The sequence below is a fragment of the Olea europaea genome, chromosome 21 (assembly GCF_002742605.1).
Source record: "Olea europaea var. sylvestris chromosome 21, O_europaea_v1, whole genome shotgun sequence".
In the NCBI taxonomy this organism is placed as follows: domain Eukaryota; kingdom Viridiplantae; phylum Streptophyta; class Magnoliopsida; order Lamiales; family Oleaceae; genus Olea; species Olea europaea.
The window spans coordinates 15,293,090-15,307,074 of record NC_036257.1 but is presented as its reverse complement, the minus strand read 5'-3'; the positions used below and the strand labels follow the sequence as shown (position 1 = coordinate 15,307,074).

The window sequence follows — 13,985 nt, the reverse complement described above, 5'->3', positions numbered from 1 at the left end:
TGCAAGAAAGTAGTTTTTACGTCAAGTTGTTCAAGTTCTCAGTCAAAATGTGCAACTAATGCGAGCATTACCCTAATAGTGGTGTACTTAACAACTGGTGAGAAAATTTCATTATAATCAACGCCCTCCTTCTGTGTGTGGCCTTTAGCCACTAACCTAGCTTTAAACTTTAGGGGTTCTGAGCTGCTTGTTCCTGCCTTAACCTTAAAAACCCATTTGCAATCAATAACTAATTTGTTCTTAGGCCTAGGTACTAGCTCCCAAGTATGAGTCTTTTCTAGAGATGTCATCTCTTCTTTCATTGCCTTGAGTCATTCATTAGATTGATCACTGCCCATTGCTTCTTCAAATGTCTTTGGCTCTTTATCAGCTAGTTCTTCATAACTAGCCTGGGCGAAAGCTAATTCAGATTCAAAATCAAACCTTCTTGGTTCTCTCGTCTGTCTCCTCTCTCTATTCTTAACTAAGTTATAGTTAGTTAAAAGATTTTTTTCCTCATAGTGCTCTTCTGTCACTATTTCATTACTATTCTCCACCTTGGGTTCCTAAGTTTGAGTCTCCACCTCATTTGAAACAGTAGAGGCAGGTGGACTGAGTTTTCCTCACTCCACCTTAAACTGGTCTCTCTCTTTACCTGATTCTACTTCACTCTCAGGTTCAGTTTCCCCTTTAATACACGGCATCTCATTTTCGTTAAACATGACATCTCTACTTATGATGATTTTAACCTCTTTTTGGCTTCTATCCCATAACCTATAACCCTTAACACCCTTGGGATATCCTAGGAAGACATACTTCTTAGCTCTAGGTTCCAGCTTACCCTCACTTTGATAAGAAAAAGCTGTACAGCCAAAAGTTCTAAGTATCGAGTAATCACTCAGTTTACCTAACCATCTCTCATGCAGAGTGTCACCATTCAATGTAGTAGAAGGAGTCAGATTAATCAAATAGCAAGTGGTCATAACAGCCTCACCCCAAAATGACTTGGGAACACCAGAACTAATCATCATGCAAAGTACTTTATCAAGTATGGTCCTACTCATATTTTCTGCTACCCCATTTTGCTAAGGGGTGTAGGGAATGGTCTTATATCTAGTTATGTTGCTTTCTTTACACATACTATCAAATTCTTTATTGCAGAATTTTAGGCCGTTATATGTCCTTAAAAATTTGATTTTCTTGCCAGTTTGGTTTTCCACTTGTCTCTTCCAATTATTAAAACTATTGAAGGTCTCAGATTTATCCTTCAAAAGATAGACCCACACTTTCCTAGTGTAGTCATCAATAATAGACAGAAAATACCTATTTCCACCCGATGTGGGATTACTAGCAGGACCCCATAGATCAGAGTGCACATATTCAAGCATGCCTTTAGCTCTATTAACACTCGCGGAGAAAGAAGTTTTATAATGCTTACCAAGCACACAATGATCACAAAAAGGCAAATCTGACACACATTCATTACAAAAAGTACCCTTTTCATTAAGGAGTTTAAGTCCCTTAACCCCTACTTGATCATTTTTAGCATACCATTTCCAATTTTACCAGTAAAGTCATCCTTCTCAAGTCTCCCTACTGAAATCAGATTCTTAGATAACTCAGGAATATATCTAACATCCCTTAACGTATACACAAAACCTGTGTCAAATTTTATGTTTATGTCACCAATTCCAGCAATAGTATAGGCAAAGTTATCACATAGTACAACATGCCCAACATTAGATTCATGCAACTTATAAAATCAATTCTTTTCAGACATCACATGAAAAGATGCACCAGAATCAAGTATCCACTCATGCATACTGGAATTAGCAGTTAGATTTAATTCAGCAGTGTATGCAACTAGACTTGTAATCATATAAACCTCACCACCACTTATATCTGAAGTAGATGCTAACACATTTACCTCATCTCTCTCCTTAACCTTTAACTTACCCTTCTCCTTATGACAATCTTTTATAAAATGCCCTGTATTTCCACAACCATAGCATTTTCTCGCCTTAGTCCTAGATTTTGATCTAGACCTGCCTTTGCTCTTCTTTTTCCATCCATTACCACTTGACTTGTCACTGGTTTGATATCTCTCATGACTATTTTGCCTAAATTGAGTTCTACCCCGCATCATATGTACCTCACCGTTCCTCTTATCATGTTTTTCAGCTCTAATTTTCATTTCTTTACTTCTAAGGGAATCTATGACAATTTCAGGTGTTAACGTGTCTCTACCATACTTAATGGCGTTCTTAACTTCTTTATAGGAATCAGGAATTACATTGAGCAAAATTATAGCCTTATAAGTTTCGGACACAGTCTCATCACAATTAACTATACGTGCACCAATTTGTTAAACACGTTTAGATTGTCATCAAGATCCTTTGAAAAATTCATTTTGAAACTGAAAAAACGTTCAAGCAGGTAAATTTTATTCGGTGTAGACTTAAACAAATACAAGTCTTCTAATTTTTTCCAAAGTTCTTTAGTAGTTTTCAGTTTACCCACCTTTTTTAAAATGGCGTTAGACAAGTGTAAAATAATTAAGGTATAAGCAAGCTCATCGGCTTCTTCTCTTTGTTCTTGTGAAAAATCAATTGAAAAATTATCTTCAATGGCTTTTGAAACCTTTTGTTGGACTAAAATACCCTTCATTTTTTGTTGTCAAATAGCAAAGTCACCATTTCCATTCAAAATTCCCAAATCAAAATTGTGAGTTGTCATCTTTACACAACAGTCAAAAATGCACAAACCGCAATCAAACCACACAAAGTAATCCTAGAGTCACAGATAGTATACACTATTCTAGATTCCCAGGGTTTCGTAAGACTCGCGGTCTTAGATCAAGGGAATGTTCGAATGGGTAAGGTCACGGTATTTCTAACGAAATAAGTAAACAGCTGAAATAACAATGCAACAAAAAATACGTCTAGCAGATAACTAGTCCCACAATAATTAGATCATTAAGAAATACAAAACTGATTTTAACCAAAAAATAAATACTCAATCAAAAGATCAATCAAGAGCACGTAACCCTAATTCTAGCACAAGCAATGGTTGCCAAGCAATGACAACTCCCAACCTATTGTCACCCCACACGGTGACGCGCTAATGCTGAAAAATTAATAGGTTAAGTTAATTTACCAGAGCACAGACGTGTCTGAGTCCGTATAATCGAGAGAGATGCGAATCTGCTGCTTTAGGGCCGCAATCTTGGCCTAAAGTAATTCAGTAGACCGTCGATCCATCGGGGGCAAAATTGTCCAACTTTTTCTGTGCAATCTGAAACAGAAAATAAACAGTGTCAGTGCGTTCAGGGGATTGAAATGAGCAAACTGCCCGAAAGAAGTTCGCCCGAAATCGTCACCACGCGTCGATCGTCATCGTCGTTGTCGCCATGCGCCACACACAAAGAGGCACCTCAGCTTGCTGGTTCCAGATATGGGATCGGTTTCGTCGAAAAGTCACTAGTTTGGCCAAAAAAATGGGATTGCAGGTTCGTCTTCCTATGAAAAATTGCGACTCCACCGCTGATTTTGGTGATTTTCTGGCCGGAGAAGGTTATTTCGGCTCTGAGACCAGATGTAGGGATGATTTCCAACAAATTCCAAGTTCAAAACCGAGCTCAGTTTACCAATTTCATCGACACCACCAAGGTTGAAACAACTCCAAAACCACCACCAAAACCGCCCCACTTTCGGTTGCTATAAGCTGGAAAGATGAAGTCCAATGATATGCCCACTAAAGATTAACCACAAAGATCACAGTGAAGTGATGAGAAAAACCAAGAAGAAAGTCTCACAAAGAGAAAAATTGGGCACACACTTATGGAGGCCGAGAGAGAGACGGGAATATAAGCCAAGTAAATGTCCAAAATAGGTAAGTTAGGTTAGGGTTAAGTTGTGGACCAAACAAGGCTCGACTCAATATTAATGGGCTTCAAATTAATAATATAGCCTTCCAAGGAAATGGGGCGAACCGTGAGCAACACTATTTATAATAGGTTGCTTCAAACGGTCCACACGAATGTGGATCGTGTTGTCTCGATAATTGTGTCAATGTACTAGTCAATCATATGGCCAAGGCCGATTGATAATAAAATCGAGGTTACATCATAGCCCAAGGAGGTCGTTTGACAACAAATTGTCTAACAATCACTTTACGGGCTGAAACAAGCCCCTAGGCAATGGTACATTAAATTCAATTCCTATGTGCAGACATTGGGGTTTGTAAAAAGCAAATATGATACCTGCCTATTTTATAAAGGCTCTGGAGGGCCTAAATCCATTTATCTGCTACTATATGTTGATGATATGTTACTTGTCTGTCGTGATAAATTTGAAATCGACACTATTAAATCAAAATTGAAGTCTGAATTTGAAATGAAAGACTTAGGGCAAGCTAAAATGATACTTGGAATGGAAATAGAAAGAAATAGGCATAATGGTATCTTGTTTTTAAAACAACATTCTTATGTGAAGAAAATTCTTGAAAAATTCTCTATGCTTGAGTCCAAACCTACTACTTTACCCATTGCAAATCATTTCAAACTTTTAAGTGAATTTTCACCAAAAACTAATTAAGAATTTAAAAGAATGGAGAAAATTTCTTATGCTAATGCTGTGGGATCAATAATGTATCTTATGGTTTGCACGAGGTTTGATTTGGCACATAGAATTAGTATACTTAGTTGTTCATGGCAAATCCAGGTGAGACACACTGGTTAGCTATGAAATGGATGATGAGGTATTTAAGGGGCTCAATTTGGCTAAGCGGCTTATTAAATGAAATAAGTTTCATTAATGATTCTGTAAGGATTTATACTGATAATCAAAGTGCCATATATTTAAGTAGGAATCCTGTATATCATGATAGGACCAAGCACATAGATATAAAATATCATTTTGTAAGAAATATGGCAGAAAAAGTATGATTAAACTAATAAAAATACCTTCAGAATGCAATCCTTTAGATCTGGGAACAAAGGTATTACCTTTAAATGAATTCAAAACATGCTTGAAGATCCTTAATATCACTTGAGGAAGTGGTATTCAAATTCTTCGAGCACAAATTTGTAGTTTATGTTCTAACTGAAATTTTTTGTTTTTACAGGAACTTAGAGCAAAGGAAGTAATCATGTGTAGAAGTACAAGATCCACCATCAAGTGCCAAAAGAATTGTTCAGCAAGGTGGAGAACGTTAGACTAATTTCCTTTGGTTTGCCTCACAAACTTTTGGCCCATTAAGTATGGACCGGATCACAAAGAAATTGCACTTTTGTAAAACACGCTTTTAACGCCTCAAAGGATTGAGTATCAGCCGTAAACGTGGCTGATCCTCAACCCTTGGATCCCATCTTTTGGTTGACCATATATTTTTAACTTGGTTTTGGCTCTTCATTCGTGTAGAAGCTTCGTGACTCTCTCTCTCTCTCTCTGACTTTCCCCTTTCTCTGAGTGTAGTTAGGGTTTGATGAATTCTTTCTCTCTATAAATTCGATCTTCATCTTAGTGGTGATTCTTTCATACGTTATGTAAATGAGAGTTGAATGCTTTCATGGTAGAGGTTGATCTTTGTGATTTCCTATAGTAAAGAGGCTAGAGAGATATATCGAAGAAACATTCTGTTTCTTCGTACATTTGTAACATTTCTTGGTTCTTCTTAGTGGATCTTGAGCTTTATCTGTGTTACAGATGCTCAACGGGAGATTAGGCCTAAAGGCTAAACATCTGGGCCCCTTTTTGGGACGAAAAATTTTTGTGTTGATCTTTTATTATTTCTGCAATTATTTTAAGTGTAAAAACCACGAAATAATTTCGATCTGGACCTAACGTTATGAAATCAATACCAATTAGGCTTCTGCTTTCTATATAAAGAGAGGATTGCAAGAACTAATGAGTACACCATCGGCAGCTCACAGCTGGAATGGCCACAGAACCATTAGGAAGATTCAACAAAGATAAACGATGATCATAGTCTGTTGGTCACTTTGGGATGAAGGTGCTAAGGTTGGGCTACCGTCATTTTTGGTATCAAAATCAGGCTTTCAACTTCAATAGATGCTTTGAAGGGGCTCGACTTGATCTTGATACCATCAATGGTGGCGGCACTGCCCTTCGGGACCAATATCACTAACCTACAGTCATTATCATAAGCTCCAATTTCCTCCATTTCTTCAGTTTTTGCTAATCCTAACTATGGAACAAGGTACTCCTTTTACATTTTTTCTTTAATTTTCAACTCAGAATATTTATACGTTTTCAGGTTGGCGGGGCGACCGTCCAGTCACTAAGCTACCAAAAAAAATAAGGGTAAACCAATGTGGTCATGACATCTTAGGTGCTTGTGAAGGAATGGATGTGACCTGCAGTCATCAAACTATCAAACATGTTTGGTTTTTCTTAGCTATTTTTGACAGTTTTTAGAGCACTCGAGTTCTCACTTTCTTGTTTTTAAGATACTCAAATTGTAGTTTTGGGCACGAGCTACAAGCACTAGGTAGGTCTTTTTGGACAAAAACCTTAAAAATAAGTTTTAGTCATGTGCTTAGCACCCAACTCAGTTTTATAAAGCTATTTTAGTCAATTTATTTCTTTAGAGTAATTTAAAATCAAAAGGAAAAGATAAAAGAATAACCATTAAAATATAAATAGTCTTCTTCCACAAACAACCATTCCTTCTATTACCAGAGAGTTCGCCAGCAGCCTATACTTTGGTCGCCTTCACCCTCTCCCCAAGTCTTCTCTTGGTTCTCGCAAAACCAAGAAGGAGAAATCCTTCCAAGTTCGTGGGAGATGTTGGGATTGGGGGATAGAGGTGAAGGTTGTAGAGGTTTAGGTCAGTGTCAATCCACGAGTTTTTCTTCCTTTTCTTCTACCGCATTCGTTAAAAGGGTTGAAGAAATATTCTAAAATTTTAATATACGAATAAAATTTATATATAGTAAGAAAAATTCATAATATAAGAAAAGTCCCACTTAATATTCTTTATTTATATCAATGTTTCGTTTTGTTGGATAGTTGGCAGTTGGAGAAAAATTAATAAATTACTTACCTTAAATTCTAAACCCAAGTCGGCAAAGTCTAAGACGGTAAGACGACGGTCAATGGTGAAAAGATTTAGGGATTTTATTTTTGGGAATTATTTCAATTGGGAATAGGGGATTAAATGTGAAGTCGTGAATAAGAATAGGAAGAAGAAATTGGACAATGGGTATTATCTATTGATACAAATAAGTTGGCGTAAAATTATACAAATAAGTGGACTAAAGATTAAAACAAAAAACATTTGAGGTGGTTAGCCCATTGAAATTAATTGTTGAGGAAATTACAAAAACCAAGTGTTTAAAAAACACAATTCTAAAACTAGGAACAAAGTTTAATAATGCATAAATCAGGTTTCCATCAAAAATTAAAACCCCCTATTTATTAAAACCCTAATTCATTTCTCTCTCTCTCTCTCTCTCTCTCTCTCTCTCTCTCTCTCTCTCGCGAGCACTCAAACACACGACATAGTGACACACCCTCTCTCTCCTGTTGTAAGCTCACGATTGTACCAATCCGGCAATCAGAACTCCTCATCTTCAGTTGTTGCCATCCATCGCCTGTTGTCGTCGCCTAGCCCACAAATCGCCGACCAGGAGTGCGAATCAACGTCGTGTAACTGCAGAGCCATCCTTCTTCCTTCTGAATTATTCGTCACGTTGATAGCCTCCCGAGCATCGGAAGAAGAGAAGTTATAGCCAGAGATGCATCATGTTGATCGCCTCCGAGCACTGCTGCACAGTGGCGCTCACTAGTGCTCACAGTGAGTCTCGCATAGCTGACGCTACTGGCTTCTCTATGCAGCATGGATGTTGGTGGTGTTGGTGAGGTTTCGTGGGGGTGACGGTGTGGTGATGGTGCAGCAACGGTAATATGGTCATGGCACTCTATCGCCGCTGGAGATTTGAGCGCTACGATTGCTGCGAAGTCGTCACGGCGTTGGTCCGAGCGCCAATCTATGGTATGTGTGCTGATTTATGTGATCTGCATCGTGGTGCTAGATATAAATGCTATGAGATGGGTGGTGTGGGTACGGTGGTGATGTGTTGTGGGTGTGGTGTTGTGGTGGTGTTACCGGCATGATGGTGCTCATAATGGTGGAAGCAAGAGGTGGTTTTGGCCTACTATTGTTGTGTTGTTGTTGATGATGTTAGTGGTGGTTGTTGCGGTGATGGATTGGGGTGTCTGTGATCAACAATTAAGCGTCTGTGACAACTATTTGGCTAATTTGTAACAACAAAAAATTAGGTGTCTGTGACTACAAAATAATTTGTGACCAACAAACATTGATCTGTGACCCATAGATAAAATGTGACATGTAATTTGAATGATCCGTGACCTCGAAATAATTGATTTGTGACCACGAAATAATATGTGACTAATTAAATCGATGATATATGATCAGTAAATAAATCTGTGACCAATAATTATGAATCTGTGACTATTAATCATGTAACGGTGACTTTTTTATATTTAATAAATAAATATTTCCAATTAATTATATAGAAACCTGAATTTTTAATTTTTAATCTTTGTACCTGATTTGTGAATTAGTGTAAACAATACACCTAAATTATGAACTTTTCCCTTAATTGTTGCTGGACTAATGTAGGCTAATAAATTACAATTTAGACAAAATTTTATTATTATTGTTTTTTTAGTCATTTGGACTTGAGTAACAGTGGACAAGGGCAGCCCACCATTAAATCCGCCCATGGCTATGGGAGGAGCTGTCTTTGTAGATGGAGGAAGATGCTCTCTCTCTTTTTCTTTTTTTTAAAATTCATTTTTCTAACTCTTAATTTCTCTCCTTTTTTCCCTTTATAATATTCATGTGCCTTGAAGTCGTGTAGATGACATGATTGTTTAATAAATTTTATCTCACTGTTTCAGAATTATGATCCAATTGCATATATTTTACATCAACTTTTACAAGTTGCAGCCTTAGACAAAGAAATCATTTTAATCTTGGCGCAAAGTCTTTTGTTTGGCTTTCTTGACAAGTAACTTTGACACGTACGATCAAACCTGTCAATTATGTCAATAGCAAATGTCAATGTGTATTCAGACGTGTTGTTTAATGTCATCTTGATTGTCTCACCATTAAAATTTTATCTTCTCAAGTCTCACTACAAAGTCGAGGGAACAAAGAACCTGGGACAGCAGATTTGAATGCAGAAAAATCAATTAGTTATTCGCATTAAATTCCGGCTAACTATAGTATTGATTTACTTCATCATCTAGCAGTCACTGCGATCCAACCCCAATCGACTAATTCCAAGAAATCGAAGACACCAAAACATGAAGTAGAGAAACTTTTTAACAGTTCATAAAACTGAGCAAGTGGTTTGTATTATTTATGAAAATTTGATATTCTTTAAATGCAATAAAATATATTTAACTAAAGTTTCTCAACATCTTTTCTCATATTCTTGTAGGGTGAAATTATAATTATTTCGTTTTACATTCCTATTTGTGTGTTCCTAAGGGCATTTATAATAATTCTAAAGGGCAAAATTGCTTCATTGTTCGGTACTACCTTGATGTTGGATCTATCTTCAATGGCTGGGTCGAAAAAAGCTATTATCACGTTGGACTTCAAGACAACGAAACATGGCACCACGGCATGTAATGGCACAAGAAATCTCCGAGGATTCTCATCTCCAAGTATTTTGAGTAATTGCCCATATGTCGATAACAAATTCGAGACAGTGCACGACTGAGAAAATAAAATAAAAATAAAACAGTCTTAGAGCCACTCAACATAAGCTAGTTCCTCTGCAGTACCTAAAATTGTTGGAAATATGATCAGCAAACAATCTTCATTCATGCAATCATTCTTATTTTCCATCTTTACATTCTTTTTAGGTGTCAATAGAGAAAGGAGAGAATCACAAGGAACCCTTGATACCATTACTAGTGCTATGCAATGCTCGGTATACTAGTCGAGGCCCAAACCTCGACCATAGAACAGACATGACTAACACCGTCTGCTCCTCAAATCTCTCAGGAACAATAGTCCCTACAACAGGTTGAAAGCTGCATTCACTTTCATTTGTTTCGCCGTCGTACAGTAGGCGTAACATTATCTTAAGGTTCATCACAATCAGCATAACAGGCCAACTGGCTATTGGGTGTCACCACAATGGCGCTCTCAACAGGAAAATAACGTTCAGATTCTTGTTCCTCACAACTGGAAATTCTGCTACAGTCCGGCATGTGATACCCAGACGTGTTATTGGAGGGCTCTCGGCCCTTTTGTTCACGTTCAGCAAAGGCTGCAATTGCACAAGCAATACGTGCAGAAGAAGATGATGATGATCCAACCATTGGAGCCATCCATGATGAGACGCGATCTTCCACCGTGTATTCTTGAGATAGAGCTGCATCACTATCAGGCGAGTGATCATGCTGCTGCCTGCCGTTCACCTATTACGATCACATTGCATAAGGAAAAAGTCTAGTTCATTATGCCACCAAAAGGTCAAGAATACAAAATTAAAGGTTAAATTTGCAACATTGTGAAAAAACAGCTTGCTAAAATATTAGAGATAGCACATAAATATGCAATTGAGATGCTTTACTTGAGGATTAGCCATTTCAAATGTCAAAAAACTCGTTTAACTTCCAAAATGAGTATAGCTTGTGAAAGGCGGCATATTTTCTGAGACTGGACATGAAAGTTACCCTTGATTTGTGCAAATAATTACCTGAATAGACCGCCAAATGGCTTCCATAACCATTATGTCTTCAAGATCCAGGTCAACCACATCCTCACTGAATTTAAAGTCAGAGTGAGATCAAGAAAGGACGTGACATGCAAATGATCTAATAATAATCACAGAAAAGTATTGTTCATACACTAATCAACTCCACAATCTTTAATCCATATATTTTCGTAAATCCATGTGATGTAAAATTATGTTTAATTTATTAACAAAGGAATGTATTGAAAAGAATGGATTGCAACTGTTCTGCATGTGCAATTTATGATGATGTAAAAGCAGGTTTTGTGAACAGGTAGGAAGATATAGCATGTAAGGATTTCAGGGATTTTTTGTTTGTCTTCGAAAGAGAGATGAAAGGTGAAAAGTACTATCTAATTTCTAAAATTGAACTGATCTAACTTGTAGTTTAAAATTTCAACACCAACAAACGCACCCTTTCAGCCAAAGAAGCACTAATTTCATAAGCTAAATCTTAAAACTCAGCATAATTTCATTATTACAAATAACATTAAAAACTGATAAGATAAATAAGAAACATTTTTCTATAGTTCTTTTCTTAATCTAATTATGATCTATATAAATAGCACTCATCAACATGAATGAAATACATAATAACTGAAAACACGCCGAAATACTATGTTGATAACGCATATAGTTGCATACCTATTTTGCCTTGGATGTGAACGTTGCGTTACTGCCGAAGCAACATGTGACTCCTCGCAGGTAACAACTTCCTCGCTGTGTACAGCTGAAGCAAAGGATGGCTCTGCAGACAGAAACGAAGATAAATGAATACTTTAGTCAGAGCAAATGAACCTACTGCCACTGTCCATTTACACGGTATGAGAAAGACAATTATGAAGAACGATATAGGCATTTATCCCATCCATAAACTGAGATATCAGGCTCATATCGTATACCTGCTGTTGAACAATAGTCAACCTCAATTGGTCTTCTTCTACTGCTTGAAGAGCTAATTTCTCTTCGTATTAGCATTCTCTCTTCATTTTGAAGTTCTTGCTTTCTAATCCTTATTTTGGCTTCAATAACTCGTTGTTCTTCCTAAACTTAAGCAAAATTCAATAGTATAGAATGTTGTTGGATACATCCAAAAAGAAAAAGAAAAAGAAAAATAGAGAGAGAGATATATAATAACAAATCAGGATAACATTGATAACGTCAGTCTTACAATTTGCTCCAAGCTTTTCTCCTCCTTTGTCCTGACACCTCGATACTCCACAGCATAGTTTAAGGTTTTACAGAAAGGACATCTTTTAAGGTTAGGGTAGGCATTGGACAACTTAAAATGACAGTGCAAACAAAACATTGATGAATGCATTTTATGAGAATCACATGCATAAACATATAACTCCAATCAACAGAAATCGAGGATACTGTGTAGGCCGGGTAGAATTAGGGGTCCTCATCTGCAAAAAACACTCTAATACATGGAAAATCAAAATTATAAGAGTCAACTTCAAGAAATTTCTCCAAGTAGAACCCAAATTCAGGAAATAAAATGCAAATCATATATGTTATACCTGTACAAATGCCTTTCATGCAACATCTTGACCAATTAAGACTTGGATAGTACTGATAACATCCACAATAAAAGTATATATCAAACGAATGACAAATCATATTAAAAAGGAAAATATTTTGTACATGTAATACAATGTAACTTGTCATACATGAAGAACATAAACATGCCTTCTTAATTCCCAACACATATTGCTCTAACTCAGGAAAGTACAAAAACCAATAGAAGTATCAATTGCTGGTCAATCAGAAGGAGCAGCAGTATAATTCAATTATAAATTAACCCTCCAATGATTTAAAAAAATAATAATAAATAAATAAAAATAAAAACAGATTCTGAAAATTACTTCACAGTACAAAGTTCATGATGCAGAACGCATGTGATTCATCCTATTGGTTTGGCTTGGCTCATACGAAATAAGTAGCTTCCAAATAAATGTAAGAATTCCCAATGAACCCCCAATTCTATCTTTTTTGTTAGCCTATCCATAATTCCTAATAGAAAGAACCTCGTTAGGGAAGATTAGTAGCCTAGAAAAATTATTGAAAAGCTCTTCGATTAATCTTAAGCCAATACAACTTCCTTTTTTATAGTCGATTACTAAATTAGTCCAAATAGGTGAAAAGATAACACACAAATACAAGAAAATCATTTCCTATGAACTAAATTTAAGAAAATGCAATCACACTATAAAAAAGGGGGAAAAATGAAGACAAAGATAGAGAATTATACCAAGAAGCAAATGGGGCATTCGTCAAGGTCACCACCACATTCATCATCACCAGGGTAACAAGGTGCCAGCTTTGAGTCAAGAATAAGCTTCTTAAGTTTCTTTTTGTCCACTTCTTTGAGTTGGTACATTCCTTGAGGCTTCGTGTACTTATTATCCACGACTTGCCTCTTCATTCCCAATTTATTCCCCATATCAAAACCAACACTACCAATTTTCAAAAATATTTCTTTTCTCAAGGATAAAATCCAAGATTTCATTGCAAAGCAGAATTCCTTTCACTGTCCCAGAAAGATAATTACTGGAATTCTCAATGAAGAAGGGATTATAAACCTTCACATTTACTCAATAATATGTGAAGCCCAGAAAAGAAAAAACGAACCTTGAAATGAAATCCTGAAAAAACATAAAGTCTGAACAGTTAGATTTTCAATTATACGTATGCACAAGTATATCAGACAGAAAGTTTCATGCAGAAATAAAGAAGCTTTTACAATCAAGAAACCAATGGAAAGAAGCAAAGGGATGGAGTAACAGGGCCGGAAAGAATCGGCCTCCGCGTAAAGGTAGTGGACTAGTGGGTAGGCGCCAAAAGAGTCAGATTGGCCATTTTGAAGTGTGACTGATTACCCTCCAATTATGTTGTCTGTATTGAGATTCCCCAACATTATTATTGTCACTTGGGGACAAAATATTTGCATTTTTTATTTATTAATTTTTTTTTTTTTTTTTTAACTTTTTACCTCATCATTTGTGATTATTGGTGAAGACATGAAATCATGAATTAGAGGTCGGTTATTGTACTTCATTTAAGAATAATGTTATCTAACACTTTTAGGTGGTCATACTTGATAGGTACAATTATATGAATCATATGATATTGCAGTTAATTGAATATATCATTTAGTGTCGTGCAGTTGTTACCTAAATTGATTAGCTTAACATCAATAATG

General features: G+C 36.4%; 1 protein-coding gene across 1 annotated transcript; it reads right to left on the bottom strand.

Annotated features, from left to right (window-relative positions):
• Positions 1 to 9,827: 9,827 nt before the first annotated feature.
• LOC111370877 lies at positions 9,828 to 13,848 on the bottom strand. The gene is made up of 9 exons (XM_022992779.1): positions 13,527 to 13,848; positions 13,035 to 13,428; positions 12,304 to 12,355; positions 12,158 to 12,203; positions 11,952 to 12,033; positions 11,683 to 11,824; positions 11,426 to 11,528; positions 10,745 to 10,811; positions 9,828 to 10,463 (listed from the first exon to the last, which is right to left on the bottom strand). The coding sequence occupies exons 2-9, from the start codon at positions 13,290 to 13,292 to the stop codon at positions 10,125 to 10,127; spliced, it is 1,089 nt and encodes a 362-aa protein (XP_022848547.1). The 5' UTR covers positions 13,293 to 13,428; positions 13,527 to 13,848; the 3' UTR covers positions 9,828 to 10,124.
• Between the last annotated feature and the right edge of the window lie 137 nt (positions 13,849 to 13,985).